Source organism: Salminus brasiliensis, chromosome 1, assembly GCF_030463535.1.
Source record: "Salminus brasiliensis chromosome 1, fSalBra1.hap2, whole genome shotgun sequence".
NCBI classification, from domain to species: domain Eukaryota; kingdom Metazoa; phylum Chordata; class Actinopteri; order Characiformes; family Bryconidae; genus Salminus; species Salminus brasiliensis.
The window spans coordinates 73,117,477-73,137,750 of record NC_132878.1 but is presented as its reverse complement, the minus strand read 5'-3'; the positions used below and the strand labels follow the sequence as shown (position 1 = coordinate 73,137,750).

Sequence of the window (20,274 nt, the reverse complement as noted above, 5' to 3'; positions counted from 1 at the left end):
GAACACACGCAGTGTAGTGTGTGTGTGTGTGTGTGTGTGTGTGTGTGTGTGTGTGTTTAAGTGAGTGAGTGAGCGAGCGAGCGAGCGAGTGAGTGAGTAAGAGAGAGAGCGAGCGCTCGAGCTCCCTCAGTACAGCTTCAGGGCGGCAGAGGAGTCCAGATCCTCAGCTAAGCTGGATACCTGAGCTCGGTGGAAAATGGTAGGTTGTGGTATTTGAAATGTCTCGTTTTGAACTGTCAGCCAAGCCAACGTACCGCAGACACCGCTGTCTAACTATCCGGGTACAGATATAGTAGTAAATATGGGGCAGTTTTGTGAAGCTACATTAGCTCATAGCACTGACGCATTGAACAGGGAGCCATTTTAGCTACATCATCACTTACCTGTTAGCTTAGCTTAGCTTAGCTTACCTAGCTAGCTACCTCCGTTCTTTATTTTCCAGCTTCTCGTCTAGCTGACGCTCTTTCGGTTTCGGTTGAGAGGGTCATAGCCACCCGGCCTTCACCGCTAGCCCTGGCTTGTGGTGTGCTGGGTTATAATGTTCATAAATTGGAGTAGATTTGTTATATTTTCCGCTCGACGTCGATCTTCGTTCAGCTAGCTTAGCTTAGCATATCTACACCATAATAACAGCGTCGCTGGGCTAAGCTAGCTAGCGCTAGGGCTAGCTCACCAGTGTGTCGCCGGCGGAGTGTAAACCTCTTAACGGCGGAGTGGTGAAGCTGGATTAATATACTCTGGAAGTTGTCTGGGTGAGGTTTTAGGTGATATTCAGGGTATAGGCTTTTATTTTGGATAGTCTCACTGAGCTAGCTAACATTGTGTGTGAAGGAGCTGAAGTGTGTGTGTGTGTGTGTGTGTGTGTGTGTGTGTGTGTGTGTGTTTAGCTTCACTAAAATCCACCATACGTGTAAAATGTAGTTAGCAGACAGCAGAAAGTCGTCAAATGAACTTCTGATCAGTGTTAATCTAAGTGTGTGTGTCTATAAAGACACACTTTAACCCGACTGCAGCGCAGCCTGCTCTCAGTAGCTGACACTGATCCCTTTTTGGCTTAAATGCTACTGAGGAAGGTGGATAATTTCAGGGTTGTGTCTACTCTGGACAGAGAGCACCTTCCTGTGCTTTATTCACACTCTGAAACCCGTTTGTAAGCTAGAAAGGAGTATCTGCAGCCTATTAAATCTAACCTGGATTGGGGTGATGAATTCCCAGGTCCCCTGAATTCAGGTTGCTGAACAGTTAGTGCTGCTCTGAGTAGGGATGCACCTGTGTAGGAATTGGGGGATGATGCCAACATCTGATACTTCTTCGTGTACATATCTGCAGATGCCCATACTTGAGTGTATGAACTGTAGACATTAGTAGACTAAATCTACCTGCATCACACCCATGTATTTGTCAATAATTTTCCAGATAAAGTAAAAATGAATATGCAGACTGATTGGGCCGTTGGAATCTGTGTTTACTGGAGTGATGGAGCTCAATTCAATCCCTGTGAAATGGGTTGGAGTGACGCTTTCCTCACTAATGTTTCTGTGGCTGATTGCTATCAGATCCTTCTGCAATGTTCCAACATCTAGTGTAAAAACTTCCAGGAAGAGTAGAGGCTGCTGCTTCAGAAGAAACTCTTGAGCAGCAGGCGTCTACTAACTTTGGTCATGTAGTGTGTATAATTCTATGCTGGTCCGGTCTGTAAAACCAGATTACGTTGAATCTCTCTATGCTTTTTGTCTGGTTGTGTTTGTTGTAATGCTGAACATATTCCTTATCTCTTTCTGAAGGAAATTGAGACGTTTGTCTCGTAGGCCAGATTTGAAGGAAATGACCCTTTTGGTTTAATTGAGAACGTGTGGAAAGGCCGAATGTGGAAGTGACCTCAGATGACCTGTAGACCGCGAGACTTTGCTGAATCAGTGTTAATCTGCATGTGAGTTAACATGGGCTGAAAAATGACAGAAAATCAGTAAGAAAAATATATATAAAGTCCGTTTGGGCTGTTTTCCAGTCGCTGAATAGCATCTCAGTGAATTTCACTTTGCGTGACCTGAACTGCATTTCCATGTGAAATGCAGTTCAGATATTGTGGTGTTGAGGCAGCATTTTAATGATCTAATCAAATCAGTAAAGTGTGGTACAACAACTGTCACTAAACACAATTACACACAATCAATCATTGGCACACTCCATTTAATGGTGGGCAATATGGCCGAACTATATCATGAAAATCATAAAACGATGTATTATGCAGCCCTGTATGGGGTCAGTATCTCCTGATAATAGTACTCCGAACTAATTTCTCTACCAGTACCAACACATTGCCTGTAATGTCATAATGACCACCACCAATTAAAAAAGTAATAGCCAAGTTGAAAAGTTTCAAAAGTGCTAGCAAAAAAAAAAAATTACACAAAAATAACACAATGTGTTATATGTGCTATAGCATGAGTGAGCAGTAATGACAAAACCGAAATTAAATATACAGTTGTGGTCAAAAGACACTCAAAATGGACAGGAGTGTCACAGCAATATATAGACATATACACACATTCCACTAATTTCTTTGAACTGTTCTTTTTCCTGAGGTAAACGTATACATGTATGGTGTATATATGGCAGCTAACTTGGTTTATTTTGTAAATGTACCAAGAGGTTAGTATACCCTGTTAATCAGCAGTTATGGATGATGTGTAAAAATGATGTTGTGTTGACGGACACCTGTGCATGGCAACTCATCAACCTTATGCTGTGTTGTCCAATGTAGCCATGTGTTAGCCAATAGGAGATGGTGTGTGGCAGGGCTTCAGTCTGCCACAGAGAATTTAAATGTAATGGAGGGGAAAGTAGCCGCTACTGCCACCTCTTATTCAGAGCTGCACAGTCTATCTACACAGATGCAGTAGGACAGCAACTGATTATTTTATTTTATTTTTTTACACCCCCCCCCCCCCTTCACGAATGTCAAAAATGTTGTGTGAAAGCTGCCTTTGCGCTGCCTCTGCCTATTGTGATTAATATCGTATTGTAAAGACAAATGTCTTTAAAAAAAAAAAAAACACAAAAATCAGCCAGCTCTATGTCAGACTCAGTAAATGTGTATCCTATTCACATTCATACTCATGCATACCTGAGCTGCTGCTCTAGGAGATCTAAGAGCTCTTCTGCAATTATTTCTGTGTTTATTATTTTATTTTTTCTAAATCTGCATTTATGTAAAGGTGGAAAACTTTAATGAATACAAACCTTATTTACCCAACATTTCACTAGTTAATTAAAGATGTAGTATTAAAAACAAATGAAAGTAATAAATTAAAGTTAACATTGTGAAAAAATAAGTATGCACATCTAGGGGATATATCACAAGGCAGGCATTCTCAGTTCGCCAGATACCTCAAGCCCAAAGTTGAGGATTGTCAAATAGGAATACCCCTCAACTCTTCCTGTTGCGCTGACTTGGACTAAAGTTATTATTACTTATTGTAACATGATGCTGGTATCGCAGTACGTATTGTATTGTATCGTGAAGTTTCTTCCAAAATCCAGCCCTATATATATCCTGCAGCTCTGTCTGTGGTGGTACACAAACGTTATTGGGCAAAGCGAGCCAGCGGCCAGTACTAGGCCAGGCTGTCTAACACACACCAGGTGATGGATTAGATTGGCAAGTAGAAAGGTGACCTGATTCTCCTCTTAGATGTATGTGTGTGGATTAAAAGTCAGTGTCCTCTGAAATCTGTGTGACAGACAGTGGCCCGTCTGCTCTGATCTGTGTCACTGTAAGGCTGACTGACCCGGGTGCTGTGACGTGGTTGCAGCCTGTTTGTTTACACCACTGCAAAAAAAGATTATATAATTCTGCTGCTCGCTGACCAGTGCTGGTCCAGTAGTTGGGTTTTGTTATTGTTATTTGTACAGCTAATGCAGTCTCTCCACTAGCTAGGACTAGTTCGCCACATATTTTCAAAGTGCCACTAACGTACCGTAGTCAGACAGTTAAACATGCTTTGAGAAGAGCACTAATGGCTAATTCTGTTACCTCCGCTAACTGATACCTCTTTACCTGGGGGTATATAACAGAAGACTCTTCTGTCAATTAATGCATCAAAAACTGCCACGAAATATTGACCAAATCTAACCCTCTGTTGTGTAATCATTATATCTAAGCAAATATCTGCCAATGTAATTGTGCATTCCTTGCTGATGTTAAATAAAGTGATTTAGTTAAAATAAGCTTCTTTTAAAAGGGCTTTTTCTAAAGTTATTTTTAAGCATCAGCCAGGACTCTGCAGATGGCATATTTCGATATGTTTAAAAAGGTTTTAGGTTTTAGGAGTTTTTCAATAGCCGTCTTTAAATGGGGCACTCCTGTTTTGATTCTGCATTTAGTTTGTTAACTTGTATTGTGATATTTTTGCCTATTTCTAAGTATATTTGGGCCACTGTAGGGCTGTATTGCATACATTAGTTTTAATTGACAGGAGAACTTCTTTCTGTATTAAGTGCTCATCCAATGTGTCTTTTTTGTTGTTTTTGTTTTTTTTTGTTTTTTGGCCATTGTCTTCAGTGTTCAGTTCACTGATGCAGGTTTACTATCACCAGCTTGTGACCTTATTTCATTTACTGCCAGCTGTCTGTAAACAAGTAAGCCGGTTCGGTGTGATGATATTATTAGTAACACCGTTTACCCAATCCTGCCAGTCACGTACCTTAGATACAAAACTCCAGCCACTCTCTGTTACAGATATGCAGAGAGTCGAGACGTACAGCCTGGTAACACGTCAACAATGACCAGCAATAGTGACATGCTCGAATAACACACACTTCTGTCTCATGGACTCATGGCACAGTATAATCGGTCAATGGTTTGAGTTCACTAAACAAGGGTTTGATAGATTATGTATTTAATAGTAATTGTAGTAATATGTTTCATGGGAAACATTAAAGGCAAGAAATGTCCCTTTCATTCACTGTAAATCAAATGTGCAATACAGGGTATGAGAGAACTGTCCTTTGTAGAACACAGACAGCAAAACAACAAAAAGATGTTTAAGTGTTTACAGGAAAACAGACCAACTTTCAGACTTTGAGTTCATATAGGAATTCTCTCTGCTCTTAGTGACCAAAAAAAAACAACAACTTGTATTAGTCATATTAACAGTTGCTGACCTGCTTAATTCCACAATAATGTATTTCATTATTAAACACTTGGGTACCTGCTCATTCAGAGTTTCTTCTAAAAGCAAAAGGGATTCAAAGTTTGTATTGATTTGTATTTACTGCAGTCACAGCCTCTACTCTTTACAGTAGATGGTGCAGTGTTGGGCACAGTGACCTTAGGCTCATGCACAGCTGCTCCAGAGCATCTGGTTCTACTGTGTACACAACCTTTTTATATATAGTGACACATGCCCTGTTTACACCTGACTATCAGGATTTTATCTGGATCTCCCATAAAATGCAAGTGTATAATTCTCAGGTGTAAAAAGAGTCATAGCAAGCACACTGAATGTTTTTTAAGGTAGTCCACAAACTGTGACCCTCCAAACTGGTCAACCGTGATGTTTGGTTTGCATAGCTGACATTAGAATTGCCGCAAGAAATAATTATGCAATAAGTTTATGTAAAATGAAAAGGATGTCAAATTCCATTGGATTGCGCAAGTATCAGCAGATCATTGCTAGTCATTGGTAGCAGTATGCTTGTTTTTGACCTCTGTATGCTTCTTTTCTTTAAAGGTCACCTGGTGAAGATATTAAACGCTGTCAGTCTGCTGAAAGCACCCCAGAGTGTGTGAAGTCATCCTGTTTTCCCGTATGACCCTTGCAGACCTGTGCACTATGGAGTGTTTGTGAAATCGCCAGCATTTTTGGAGCAGGGCAGACAGGAGGGACTCATCAGACAAAAGCAGGACAGCATAGAGAAGATGTCGTCCAACAGGACCCAAAACCCCCACGGGCTCAAACAGATCGGGCTGGACCAGATTTGGGATGACCTGCGAGCGGGCATTCAGCAAGTTTACACGCGCCAAAGCATGGCCAAGTCACGCTACATGGAACTCTACACGTATCTTCATCTCAAGCACGGTTTCTCTGGGTGGGAATAAGGGCAATGATGTAACTGGGCCAGGCCGGGGTGTTACTAAACTGCTATTGATGCTATAATTGTTGATAACACAACCTAAACATGATCCAAGCACTACACACCGTATCAGTGCAAGTCCAAACTCCATAATCTGACCAGCAGTATGTTGATGGTTTGTATCTCTCTCTCTCTCACTCACACATATAAATAAATATAGGAGGAAAGTACTGATTTACACAAATTATTTCTTGTAAGCAGTGCATTTCAAACTGGTTTTCAGTGACCCCCAGACTATCTGCATTTTTGCTCTTAATGTATTGTTTCAGAAGATCCAGAGATCTTTTGGGAACCAAAAGTGGTGGTTCCTTTTTATCACCTTGGGGCATGTGCATTAAGTATATGTAAAATCAGGTAATTTTAAGTAGGCCAGCCAGACACTTCTCAGCCCACGTTAAACTCACAATAGGGCTGTTCAGAGCAGGGTGTCTCAGAAATGAAATCATGAGTTATACAGGCTCTCGATCATAACTCTCTGCTGGGTCACGATTATCGTTTTGCATTACACCCACTCCTGTTCCGCATCAGGCTGCAGCTCATAATAATTTTAGGTTATTTCAAAACCATGGATCCCAGCACTCTGAAGATCCATCTACTTGTGTTTCCCACACTTTCAAGCATTCTTAGTAGGCCTGTCATCATTCATTATGTTATGGTGAAGCAATCGCGGATTATATTGACAGTCAGTCGAGTAATCATCTTATTTTAAAAGGTCAAACTATATAAGTGGACTTACTATACTAATACCAAACTAATAATAGCCTGATTGAGCCATCAATTTATAGGCAATTTATACTATTTCTGGGGGTTGTTTCTTGCTGAACAAGATCTTAAAAAAGGTTTTGCCCTTTTTACCTTTGCCTTTGTAGGCATGATCAAATAGAAGAACTGTTTTTTGTCTCTAAAAAAAAAAATGTACACAGTTTAGTCCATGAGTGTGCTGGCACCATGCCTAATGCCAGGCATGAGCTAGAAAGGGAAAAAAATGATGGGTGTAAAAAGCCCCCCCAAAATGTAGAACCCCACCCAAGCAATGCCTTGAAACATGAACATACTGCCATTACAGGTTCTACCACAAAGAGAAATACAAAAGCAGCAGGCACGAACATCCAAAGCCACTCTAGGTTTCAAAAAACAGAGCCCTGTAGTGTTTTTACTGGCAGGTTATAGGTTACTGCTGTTTATAAACAGATTTTTATTAAAAACTGAAAATCTTTCAGTTGAACAGGCTAATTATGCTCTTTGTAATCAAACATGAGTAGTCATCAGAATACTGATATATCATCATTTTGCTAACCTCCATATCATGAAAAATCACATCATTAAATGACTGGGATCAAAAGGAGTTCTCAACACGTTATTGGTGATATGTTTGCAGCAGGTGGACCATATCAGCTGATCATAGATTTTATTAGATTTTGTCAATACATTTAATGGAAATACAGTTTCATAGTTCTGTCCAGTCACTTTAGTGCTGTCCAATTTCAGTCCATGCATGGTTTGCAGCTTGGTTATAGAAATGCTGAGCCATGAATGTCTGAACTTTTACTTTGTCTTGCTGGGTGTCTGATTTGTGAATGTGAAAATGACCGCCATCATAGATAATGGATTTCGAATGAAAGCTTGTTTTGTGTAAAGCCGTAGAAGAATGTTAAATCATTCCCAATCGGTGTAACTCCTCATGCATTTGAGATTAGTCTCCAGCTTATGAGTTGAGCTGAGAAGCATTCACAAAACCAAATCCGCTGGCTGGATTAATTTAATGCTATAACAGCGCTGTGATGTTAAGGAGAATTAGACAATGTCATCGTCTGTGGTGAATCAGGGCAAAGTCTGTTTTTAAGCTGTTTCCATTAAAAAAATCTGCTTATTCAGACATTTGGATATGAGCCAGTGCCTATATCCAATATTTGTCCTGTTCATATCTATTGATTTGTTCACTGTTCAACTGTTTTCATACTGCATTGAAATTGCTGCTCTGTTACTAAAATCCTTTCAAGAGAATTATCAAAGGTGTTCAGTCTTCTCTATGACTTCCTTAACGCTCCGTTTCAGACATGTTTATAATTACTGTACCAGTGTACATCAGTCCAACCAGGCAAGGGGCGCAGGCGTACCCCCGGCCAAACCCTCAAAAAAGTCCCCAACTCCAGGCGGAGCTCAGTTTGTCGGGCTGGAACTCTACAAGAGACTGAAGGAATTTCTAAAGAACTACTTAACAAATCTTCTTAAGGTAATGCTGTGTTGCAAAGCCTCATCTTTCATCTCATTAACTTGACTGTTCTATGTGTAAAAAAAAAAAAAATACATGAATACAGAATATGAACTCTTCAGTCAGTAACTAAACAATGATCCTTCTGTTCAAGAGGTTAGATTGACCATAGAAGACATTTGCTTTGCTTTACTATTTTTTGAGCTGATTGGGATTATATAGCAAGTCTTTAGTGTGAAAATATATAGGAACACATATTCTGCACAAGAGCATGGTTTTAAATAGAATACTAAAACTAAAATCATATTCAGTATCGAGTTGATCTATCAGTTGGGGTGTACAGATGCTCTCCTTAACAATTCTGTGCTTAATTATCTAATTTCTTATGTTCATGCTGTGTGTGTTTGCGGTAGGATGGTGAAGATTTGATGGATGAAAGTGTTCTGAAGTTCTACACGCAGCAGTGGGAGGACTATCGCTTTTCCAGTAAAGTATTAAACGGGATCTGCGCCTACCTCAACAGACACTGGGTGCGACGAGAGTGCGATGAAGGACGGAAAGGAATCTATGAAATCTATTCGGTAAGACCTCCACTTACTGAAGGCTCAGCACTGTGCTGTGTAGAGATAGAACCTAGTTCCATTATTGTACAGAGTAAGGGTTACGATGAGCATCAGTAGATGTAGGTGACATTTATTAGATGATAAAAGACTTTGTTTTTAAAACAACTTTTTACAGAGTAAATGTACCCCATTTCATCGATTACTGTCTATCTATTAAAAGTTATAGAAAGAAAATTTATAGAAATTTTTTTCTGAAGGTGATCCAAGAAGTTATTCTTAAACCTTTTTTCCTTTTTTTCCCCAGCTTGCCTTGGTAACCTGGAGAGAGTGTTTATTCAGACCTCTAAATAAACAGGTAAGGCCTGTTTATTTTATCTTTGCATGCATCGTCATTAGAGTACTAGAATTGCAATGCAGCATTATCCTATACTGTGCCTTATTTTGTACAGTGTAAAGAGTTAGCATCTGACCTGTTTGTATTCAGGTGACAAACGCTGTATTGAAACTCATTGAGAGGGAAAGAAACGGAGAAACTATCAACACCAGACTGATCAGTGGCGTTGTACAGTCCTATGGTGGGTTCCTGTTAACTTTAAATATATAACGTTTAAAGAATAAACTCTTTGGGGTCTCGTAGTGGTAGTCTCACAGTAGTCATGTGCTAAATTTAAAAATAAGTAGTTTTTATTTTTAGTGATTTATTATTGACTCTTTTACTTACAGACATACAGTTGTGCTCAAAGTAATAGCAGTCCAATATGACTAACCAGATAATCACTGTTTTTGGTATAAATTATATTACCACATGACAATGTACCAGTTGGTGCAGTAGATTCTTAGAAAACCAACAGACTCATGATATGCATGCTCTTGAGTCTGTGTATTTGAATAATTAATTGAGAGGTGTGTTCAAAATAATAGCAGCGTAGAGTTCAATTAGTGAGGTCAATCATTCTGTGAGGAAACAGGTGTGAATCAAGCAGCCCTTATTTAAGGGTGAAGGCAGCACATGCTGTACATGCATTTCTCCTTGAAAGTCTGAGAAATATGGGTCGTTTGAGACATTGTTCAGAAGAACAGCTAACTTTGATTAAAAAGTTGATTGGGTAAAACTTATAAAGAAGTGCAGACAGTAATAGGCTGTTCAGCCAAAATGATCTCCAGTGATTTAAAATACAGAGCAAAACCAGAGAGACATGGAAGAAAACGCAAGACTATTATTCGAATGGATCGAAAAATAGCCAGAATGGCAAAGGCTCAACCAATGATCAGCTCCAGGATGATTAAAGACAGTCTCAAGTTACCTGTGAGTGCTGTGACAGTTAGAAGACGCCTGTGTGAAGCTAATTTATTAGCAAGAAGTCCCTGCAAAGTCCCACTGTTAAATAAAAAAAAAAAAAAAAAAAAAGACATGTACTGAAGTGGATGCAATTTGCCAAAGAACACCTCCACTGGCCTAAAGAGAAATGGAGAAACATATTGATGAAAGTAAAATTGTTCTTTTTGGGTCCAAGGGCCGCAGACAGTTTGTCAGACGACCCCCAAACTCTGAATTCAAGCCACAGTACACTCTGAAGACAGTGAAGCATGGTGGTGCAAGCATCATGATATGGGCATGTTTCTCTTACTATGGTGCTGGGCCTATTTACCGCATACCAGGGATCATCGACCAGTTTGCATATATCAGAATACTTGAACTTGTCATGTTGCTTTACGCTGAAGAGGAAATGCCCTTGAAATGGGTGTTTCAACAAGACAACGACCCTAAACACACCAGTAAACGAGCAAAATCTTGGTTCTAGTCCAACAAAATTGAGGTTATGGAGTGGCCAGCTCAATCCCCGGACCTTAATCCGAAATAAAACTTGTGGGTTGACGACATAGATGCCGTTTCTGAAGCAAAACCAAGAAATGCTAATTAATTGTGGGATGTAGTCAAAGCATCCTGGGCTGGAATACCAGTTGACAGGTTCCAGAAATTGGTTGACTATTCAACACAGATGTGAAGCAGTTCTAAAAAACTGTGGTTATTCAACTAAATATTAGGTTAGTGATTCACAGGAATGCTAAATCCTAAAAAAAAAAGAGTACATATTTTGAGTTTGTAAAGACAAATGCAGACACTGCTATTTTTTCAACAGCCCAATTTTCATTTTTTGGTATTTTCTGTAAAGCAGTTAAAAAGTATATACATTTCTTCATGTTTTGATTTGGAAAACAGTATGCAATGTTCCCAATGCATGGAAATAAAAACTACTATAAAGATTTTCTGCTTTACTAATGTTTTTAAACACACTGCTATTATTTTGAACACAACTGTACAACTGTGGTATGAATTGAAAGTTTTAAATTTGCACTTTCTGCACAATTTCTCTGCTTGTTTTAACAAACTGTGACTTCTAAGGGTTAAAGGACTGAACTTGTTGTGAACACAGTCTAGTTTTGTTCCTTATGTTTAGTTTCACCAAGAGCTGTGTAGAAGGCACATGATTAAAAGTGAACCTCTGAACCGTCAGGTAACAGTTTTGTTGTCTCTTGCAGTCGAGCTGGGCCTGAATGAAGACGATGCCTTTGCGAAGGGGCCCACATTATCTGTGTACAAAGAGTACTTTGAGACACAGTTCTTGGCAGACACGGAACGCTTCTATACAAGAGAAAGCACAGAGTTCCTGCAACAAAACCCTGTAACTGAATACATGAAAAAGGTGGGTTATCAATGAAAACTGTTGGATTTGTGTGAGAGCAAGGAGCTGTGAAGTGTGTTTAAAAACTCCACACTAATGGGGTATGAAATCATCCCTGTGGGTTATTTTGGGGTAATGTGTGTGTTGTCCCTGATTTAAATATTGTGTAATGTAAATTTGAGCAGTGACAACATTTTATAAAACATTATAATTAAAACATTATAATAATCCCTCTTAAACAGTCAGAGATCAGTGGTCACAATGTACCTCTCTGTCTGGAAAGATATTGAAATGTTGTTTAGAAGGACACATTTGAAAGATCAGTTGGATCACCACAAATTTGGTAGCTGACCTCTCTAAAATCCTGACACTATGGATTTGTTCGGTTCCACCTGCAGCTGACCTGATGTACTTTAATTGGATGGAGTAGAGCGCAGATAAACTTTTAACTTTTAAACATGTGTAGGCAGAGGCACGGCTGTTGGAGGAACAGCGGCGGGTGCAGGTTTATCTCCATGAAAGCACACAGGATGAACTCGCTCGGAAGTGTGAGCAGGTTCTCATAGAGAAACACCTGGAGATCTTCCACACAGAGTTCCAGAACCTTCTGGATGCAGACAAGAACGAAGGTGGAGCATCCCTTACTTCATTTGAAATCATGTCACTAAAATATATTTAGCAGAACAGCTCTTTTCCTTTTCTGTCACCTTAAGGGATGTCTTTTATGCATTGTTTGAGAGATGCACTAAAAGCTTGTATTGCAAATTAGGCTTTTTGATAATCAAATGACCAGCTCATTAATGTCATACACGTTTGGTTAATGTCTTAGCTGAGTTTAATTATACATGACAGCAGAGATCTTATCCTCTTGGTTTATGGTAAAGTTTGCTTTATTGCAGTGTCGCTAGCCTAAATAGAGAAGTATTATATTAGGATAGGATATTTAAAAACAGCCACGAATGTAAAAAGTATATATTTTAATTTGTTTTTGAAACTTTCAATAAATAATCATTTTACCAGGCCAATAACTATTTAAGAATCCAAACTATTCTTTAAGTTGTCATTGCTCTTACTTAAAAAATTCTGATTAATTTTTGAGAGTACATCTTTCTCTATTATTTTAGTATCATCCATAGTGCTGCTTATCATTCTGAATATTTGACATAACTTTATTTCACATTTGAATTATATTTCATGTTCAAGTTAAATAATGGCTTGAAATGTTTAATGACAATTATGCTCATCCTTAGTTTTTACCATGACTAGCATGTATTTCATGCTTCTATTGTTTCTTCTGGTTACAGATCTTGGTCGGATGTATAATCTTGTGTCCCGCATCACGGATGGTTTAGGAGAGTTAAAGAAACTACTGGAGACTCACATTCACAACCAGGGCCTGGCAGCCATTGAGAAGTGTGGGGATTCAGCTCTCAATGTAAGTCTGAGGAATCAGCCCATTGATGCTGAAGTTTAAAGGGGTGTTTCAGTCTGGACTGCCTCTTGTCTGATGTAAAATGCAGAACAGTTCATTTGATATCAGTCTTAAAGGTGTAGTAATGCAAACAAACATTTTAAGGTTTAAGTTTTGAAAAAGGTCATCTGAAAAATAATTTTAGCACTTACACTTTAACCCTACATAAACCCACACAAATATCATAAGTGGACTTCCCCATAGGAATGGAAACAAAGCACCTGTATGTCTCCATGAGGTTAAATTGCATGCTTCTGAAATCCTTTATAACTAAATACTGCCCACACACACACACACTGACTATATTAACAACACCCTTTCTGGTCTCTATTCTTTGCTTACATAAGTCTCTGTCAATAAATACCTTTTTTGTAATTAGTTTGTAACGGTTTTTGTTTGTTTATTTTTTATTCCCTTGCAGGATCCCAAAATGTATGTGCAGACCATATTGGATGTACATAAGAAGTACAATGCATTAGTCATGTCTGCATTTAATAACGATGCTGGCTTTGTGGCTGCACTTGATAAGGTTTGTGGTTTGTATTATAGAGTAGTAATTTCTTTTCTTGCTCTGTACCTGTGTTTTTAAGTGTTGGTTCCAATAAGGTTGTGTGTATGTTTATATACCTTTTTTAGGCATGTGGAAGATTTATCAACAATAACGCTGTCACAAAAATGGCCCAGTCCTCCAGCAAATCCCCTGAGCTGTTGGCCAGATACTGTGACTCCTTACTGAAGAAGAGGTGAATTCTCACTTTCTCTCTTTCAAAATGCGGTGTAGTAGAAGTGTAAAAGTGGATTAATGAATTTTAATACCTTAAATGCCAGTTCAACCTTGCCAGTTCAACAACATCAGTTTACAGATTATTCAGTAAAGCGTACCCTATTTATTCTGGCCAAGGGCTCCCCAGCTGCCCCATGTTTAGCCTGTCATCAAGGGGAAAAAACACAAAAAAATGTCATCACATAAAACCCTCATAAAAGCTTGTTTTCTTTTTTGTTTGTTTTTTTTTTTTTATCTCTATTAGTTTGTTTACAATTGTTATTTAATTTTAACCTGTGCAGTGTGTTTATAAAGCCTGTTTTAAATATCTATTTTAAATGCTATCATTCTATCATAGGAGCTTTTTATGATGAATATTCTGCACTTCTGTCTGTTTAGTCATTTTCTGCTTGGAGATAAGAACACCACTTCTGAAATTGTGGAAACATTCAACATTTCATTCAATTGCTTTGTATTGTTAATAGGGTGGTGCGCAGGACTGTCATTAGCACCATTTAATACTTATATATGCTAGTTAATTGGTTTTATATTAAAAAAAAAAGTGATTCAAAACCTTTGTCCAGACGCATTAGTTTGTTCCATGTATTTAAAATGGGAATATCATTTGCAGTTTTTAAGCTCCAAGTTCTGTTGTCTTAATATTTAGCTCGAAGAACCCAGAGGAGGCAGAGTTGGAGGACACATTGAATCAAGTGGTGAGCATCACAAATAAGGTCTTTAAAATGCTCAGCTAGGTCAGAGTTCCAGCCTTCACTGAAGAGTTCCAGTTCATGCTGACGTTTTAAAAAAGCTTTAAAAAAACAAAAACAAAAAAAAAAACATAGATTTGATATGCTATATTCAAGTAAAAAAAAAAATAGTTAACAGATGTCCGAACTGAAAGTATTCCTTCTTGAACAGATGGTGGTTTTCAAGTACATTGAGGATAAGGACGTTTTCCAAAAGTTCTACGCCAAGATGCTAGCTAAGAGACTGGTGCACCAGAACAGTGCCAGTGACGATGCAGAGGCCAGTATGATCTCCAAACTGAAGGTTTGTGATTTTTATTCTAATTTTCACATTATAACATTTAAGAGTCATCCCTCATTGTGCTTTTCTGGTCTTCTCCTTCATCTGCAGCAAGCGTGTGGTTTCGAGTACACATCAAAATTACAGCGCATGTTCCAGGACATCGGTGTCAGTAAAGATTTGAATGAGCAGTTCAAAAAGCACCTTTCAAACTCTGAGCCTTTGGACTGTAAGTGCACTTCTCATCCTAACAGGGCTGTTTCAGTAATTTGAGACCTAAATGGCTTTAAAGTAATTTGAAAGCCCCCTTTTTGCTTCTATAGTGTACAGTGAATAATCACAGTTGTTTACTTCAGGAATGATTGTTGAACTAATTCGTGTAGGCCATTTTCTGTTTAATGTATTTTTCTATACTAAACCTGGCACAAAACATAATGAAATTTGTGTTTGGTAGATTTTTTTTTTTGTTGTAACAATGCTTCTTGGCAATAAATCTTTTTCAAGCTAGAATAAATAAATAATTTACTTTAAAGTAATTACCCAGCCAATTTAACAATAAATTGTTAAATTGCCAATATGTTTTCAAAGTTGTTTCTTCAAACTTCAGTCATTCAGTCCACCAAACGAGTCAATGGCAGAATAAGCTATTTGGTCATTTTTGATGGGCACAACCCACATACTCAGCTCTGCTGCTCACACAAATGCATGTTCCTTACAAATGTGGCAAAGGGAAATGAACAGGCTGTCCAACTGCATATGATTTATTGTCAAGAAGCTTTGTTATGACAAATTTCCTTATTTCTTATGCCAAGTTAGTTACAACATGATGGTTCATTGTCCGAAGCTTTCGTTCTGAACAAGAGAAAACATGTTTTATTGTTTCTCTAAATAAACAGTAATGAACACATAATGATCCAAACGGTGTGCTTAATCTAAGTGGAGAAAACACTGTGCATTCAACAAAACTTCAACTTATTTGTTGTTGTGCCATTTGGTGTCAACAAGAGAAGAAAGGGTTTTCGTTTGTTACGTTTGTTTTGAGGGAGGTTTTTCTTGCCACTGTTGCAATTGGATTTTCCAAAGGTGGTTTGGGACCAGTTTGCTGTAAACTGTCAGTGCCTAAAAGTGCTATACAAATGCACACATTGTACGCAAGTTAAACCAGTAAATACGTGTTGCCCTTTTTTGAAAGTAGATTAAATGATTTTGAAGGGGGACTTTCATGTTAACACAACATAACTGAAGTTCTGAAAACCTCCTAAATCTTTCTCATTCTCTCACTCTCACAGTGGACTTCAGCATTCAGGTTCTGAGCTCTGGCTCCTGGCCCTTCCAGCAGTCTTGTACATTTGCATTACCATCAGAGGTAAGACTCAGCCCTTCCGCTTCTTAAACGTCAAGCCACAGAACCACACACATCCTCATCCTGATTCCTAATTACTATCTTTCCAAACCTTTCACAGCTGGAGAGGAGTTACCAAAGATTTACAGCTTTCTACGCCAGCAGACACAGCGGCCGCAAACTGACATGGCTCTACCACTTATCCAAGGGCGAGCTGGTCACAAACTGCTTCAAAAACAGATACACTCTGCAGGTTTGTGTTCGGAGACCAATATTGAATAAAGTTCTATCAGCAACAGGCTCTTAAAAAGTCATGTGTAAAGTTGGACTTTAACTGCTTTTTAAGCTTGATAGTCATTTCATTGTTAAGCCTTTATTTAAAGTAGAGTAACAAAATAACTAAAAGTGCACTGATAAATATGTGATAAAATTGACTGACCACTAGATGGAGACAGTAATATTGTGACCTATATTTATGTACTCAAATGCATTTAAGAACAGTAAGGAGTTCTGAGTTGTTAGTTTCAAATAAATTATATTGCAAAAAGATTTGGATCAGCACTTGATCTAAATCAGCACATCATATTTTTATGTCATTTATATCAGGTGTTATTTAATTTTATGACTACTCTTTTCAGGCATCTACTTTCCAGATGGCCATTCTGCTGCAGTTTAACACAGAGAACAGCTACACAGTCCAGCAGCTGGCAGACAGCACACAGATTAAAATAGTGAGTACCTGCACCTGCACACTTACCTACATAAGACTTCGACTGTATTCCAGTTTCTAAGGTTTGTGCAGTTAATTGTTTTGATTAAAATGTGTTGTCTTCATTTCACAGGATATTTTGGTTCAGGTTTTGCAAATCCTATTGAAATCAAAGCTGCTGGTAAGTGTTGGTACTTTTTATTAAATATATTTCTGCCCTGGTTTATAAACTTGATTCTGACCACTGAGGGTGGTGGTAATGTTTAAATTGCGGTCAGTTATGTCTAAAGGCCAGTTGTTTTACACAGTGGTTGGTTAAGCTGGTTTAACAACTGCATGCTGTAAATAATGTATGTCCTTTGCAGGTCTTGGAGGATGAGAATGCAAACATTGATGAAATGGACTTCAAACCTGACACTTTGATCAAGTTGTTCTTGGGTTATAAGAAGTGAGTTATTTTTCTAATATTAGATTTTTGGTTTTTTTAAATATTGTTACTGTTTAAGCTTAGCTTCATTAAAGTGGTGAAAGGCAGATCACTGATTCCTATCTTGCCTGAAAAGCTGTATTCATTTTACAGTCAAACTTCTGTTTCTACTTCTAGACACACTCTCACCTCTTCAGTAGCAGTACATGAGTATACGGTTTCAGAGTAACCTACTTATGTTTATTTGCTCAATGTGTACTCTGTCTACAGCAAGAAGTTGCGGGTCAACATCAACGTGCCGATGAAGACGGAGCAGAAACAGGAGCAGGAGACCACGCACAAAAACATAGAAGAGGACAGGAAGCTTCTCATACAAGTGAGTATATGAGGAGTCACCAGTGTAGTATCTTCACTTTGAGCTTGATTGCGGAGGGGGGGCCCTGAACAAATAATAAACAATGATTTGATGAGAGTTTGATTATTTAGAAAATCTCAAATTTTCATCACAATATGATTTGATTAATACTCCGTGTTATTTAAACAAAGGCTCTGAATAGGCAAATGGTCCTGGAGATGTAATTTTACTAAAAAATTAAGATTTTTTAAGTTATTTTACGTGATGGTTGAATATTCTTGAATTGATTTTAGCTGGATCTGTTTACACTCCTGATTTATTTTTTTTTATTTAACTTCTCATTACTCTTTGTGTTCAGGCTGCTATCGTCAGAATCATGAAAATGAGGAAAGTTCTCAAACACCAGCAGCTCCTCGCAGAAGTGCTAAACCAGCTCTCCTCAAGATTCAAACCTCGCGTCCCTGTCATCAAAGTACGCCTAAAAACTCCACATTTGTCATGACTTGATCTTATTGATTTTATTTATTTGATCTTATTGATTATTATATATACATTGTGTGTGTGTGTGTGTGTGTGTGTGTGTGTGTGTGTGTGTATATATATATATATATATATATATATATATATATATATATATATATATATATATATATATATATATAATGTATATAATATAATAAGAAGTTTTCTAATCTTATTTAATCTATTTACAAGTATTTTACGTTTTCTGCCTCCAGATTTTTACATTTGAATTTTAATTATAATTTAACTTATTTCAGAATAATCTGTGATCATTCTAAACTCTATTAATTGGTGTTTTTGTTTATTATTTCCTACTAATTAATGGAAACTTGTGCTTGATTTAATGCACCAGAAATGTACCTTGAAATCAAATATTTAAACAAGCATGTTTCTCTTTCAGAAATGTATCGACATTTTAATAGAGAAGGAATACCTGGAGCGTGTCGATGGAGAGAAAGACACCTACAGCTACCTGGCTTAAGCATTTTTGCTCATTTTAACGTTCGGCTTGTAAATGTCATTCCTTAAGCATTTGGGCGTATGTTGTAAGGAATGTGCACACGGAAGAGAAATGACGGATGGACAGACGGACGTCTTGCAAGATCACTGCTGGCGAGTCAGCAGCAGCTGTATGTATGGACCTCCCTTTAAAAAATGGACCGCTAACGCTGCCAGCACTGTCCCGAAGTCCCATCTCAACTGCTCAGGATCGCCATCATCTTTTTGATATGTAAATAACGGACACTGAAAGGCACCCTTACCATAGTCAGACCCAGCTTCAGGGTTGCATGCTACTGCGTATCATCTAAACAGAAGAGAATAGTTGATTTAATTTAATCAAAAATGAATTAAATGACTTCAATAAATGAAATGATGGACTGACAGCTGACTTTATGGAGATTGTTGGTTGCAAAACAAAAGACAAAAGTATTTGAAAAGACATAAACTTAATTTATGAATTTTGGCAGCACTCTCAGAATATATGTCAAACTGGCCCTTGTAGAACTGTGTAACCAGCCTTTATCTGCTCCAGGAACATCATTTGTATAGTGTGGTTTGTTTTATAAATGTCATGAATAAAATTTAAAATTTTCTTTAAGCCTTTAATGTGCTCTTTTTTTCTCAAAAGTTACAATTAAGCACACCAGGTTCATAAGCTGCTGTTTTTGTTTATTTCTTTAGTAGCCTGGTAGGGGAAAAAAACTAAAACAATTCAAAACAAAGTTCTTGTCACCTAAATAATAATTTTGATTAAAGGGTAACTGGGACTTCCTGTCGATAAAGGTTATATTGTTTTGTCTACTGTTCATTTTACTAATACTCTTAAACATGAATTTAAAACACATTGAATGACTCATGGAGTGCCTGTACCTGAATACAACCTACAAAGTGTGCCCAAAGTAGATGTGCACTGCAGAGAAGAGCTTATCTTGGATCTTCTGTATCGCTTTTCAATCTTCCATGCAAACAAGTGTTTTGTTTTTTTTTTTGTGGGGAAAGGCTTGCTTTTTGACTTAAGTTGCTGCCTTAAATTCAGTCAAGTCTTTGTTGATAACTGGTAGTGGAGTGGGGAGGTTTGAGAAGGAAGTGTTGCAGAATAGAATGATTAGAAAAGTAAGGGTAGTTTGTTTTTGTTTTGTTTTTTATCCCTTCTTGTCATCCAGAGTTTCTAGAGACATTTTCTGCATTTCATTGTGTAGATCCAGCTCAGGATATGGACCAGTAATCTCTTTTTTTTGGACAGCTGTCTTTCATGTCCTTGGTGGGACTTGAACCAGAAACCCTCACAGCAACAGTTCACAGAAGAGGCAATTTCACTTTCTGACAGGGAGTTTGGAAGTTTGTCAGGTTCTCCTAGTATTGAGGATCGTGGGCTGCTTCTTTATCCTCAATTTGGGTTAAAATAATACATGTTGCGCTTTTTACGAGATAGGTTACGTGAGATTACAGACCTACAGGCGCTTCAGATTAAACAGGCTTACTGCAGTGACAACTGCTCAAATAACTTTTAAATAGACAGAATAAGAGGCTAAGAGTGAATTACATCTTAGGACAGATA

At 38.0% G+C, this 20,274-nt stretch overlaps 1 protein-coding gene across 1 annotated transcript; it reads left to right on the top strand.

Annotated features, from left to right (window-relative positions):
• Window positions 1-97: 97 nt before the first annotated feature.
• On the top strand, window positions 98-19,314 carry cul1b (cullin 1b). Its single transcript, XM_072688820.1, has 22 exons — window positions 98-199; window positions 5,736-6,063; window positions 8,194-8,371; window positions 8,764-8,931; window positions 9,218-9,268; window positions 9,398-9,488; window positions 11,455-11,618; window positions 12,064-12,226; window positions 12,902-13,032; window positions 13,490-13,597; window positions 13,705-13,811; window positions 14,499-14,547; window positions 14,753-14,884; window positions 14,972-15,089; window positions 16,150-16,226; window positions 16,324-16,455; window positions 16,841-16,933; window positions 17,045-17,092; window positions 17,277-17,359; window positions 17,609-17,714; window positions 18,052-18,165; window positions 18,616-19,314. The coding sequence occupies exons 2-22, from the start codon at window positions 5,924-5,926 to the stop codon at window positions 18,694-18,696; spliced, it is 2,334 nt and encodes a 777-aa protein (XP_072544921.1). The 5' UTR covers window positions 98-199; window positions 5,736-5,923; the 3' UTR covers window positions 18,697-19,314.
• The last annotated feature ends 960 nt before the right edge of the window (window positions 19,315-20,274 follow it).

What these genes read in the sequence shown, in the direction of transcription:
- cul1b (XM_072688820.1), top strand. Translation starts at nt 5,924, where the DNA reads ATGTCGTCCAACAGGACCCAAAACCCCCACGGGCTCAAACAGATCGGG. An exon ending in ACAGGAAGCTTCTCATACAA is followed by an intron (nt 17,715 to 18,051) that starts GTGAGTATATGA and finishes CTTTGTGTTCAG; the next exon opens with GCTGCTATCGTCAGAATCAT. An exon ending in CTCGCGTCCCTGTCATCAAA is followed by an intron (nt 18,166 to 18,615) that starts GTACGCCTAAAA and finishes TTTCTCTTTCAG; the next exon opens with AAATGTATCGACATTTTAAT.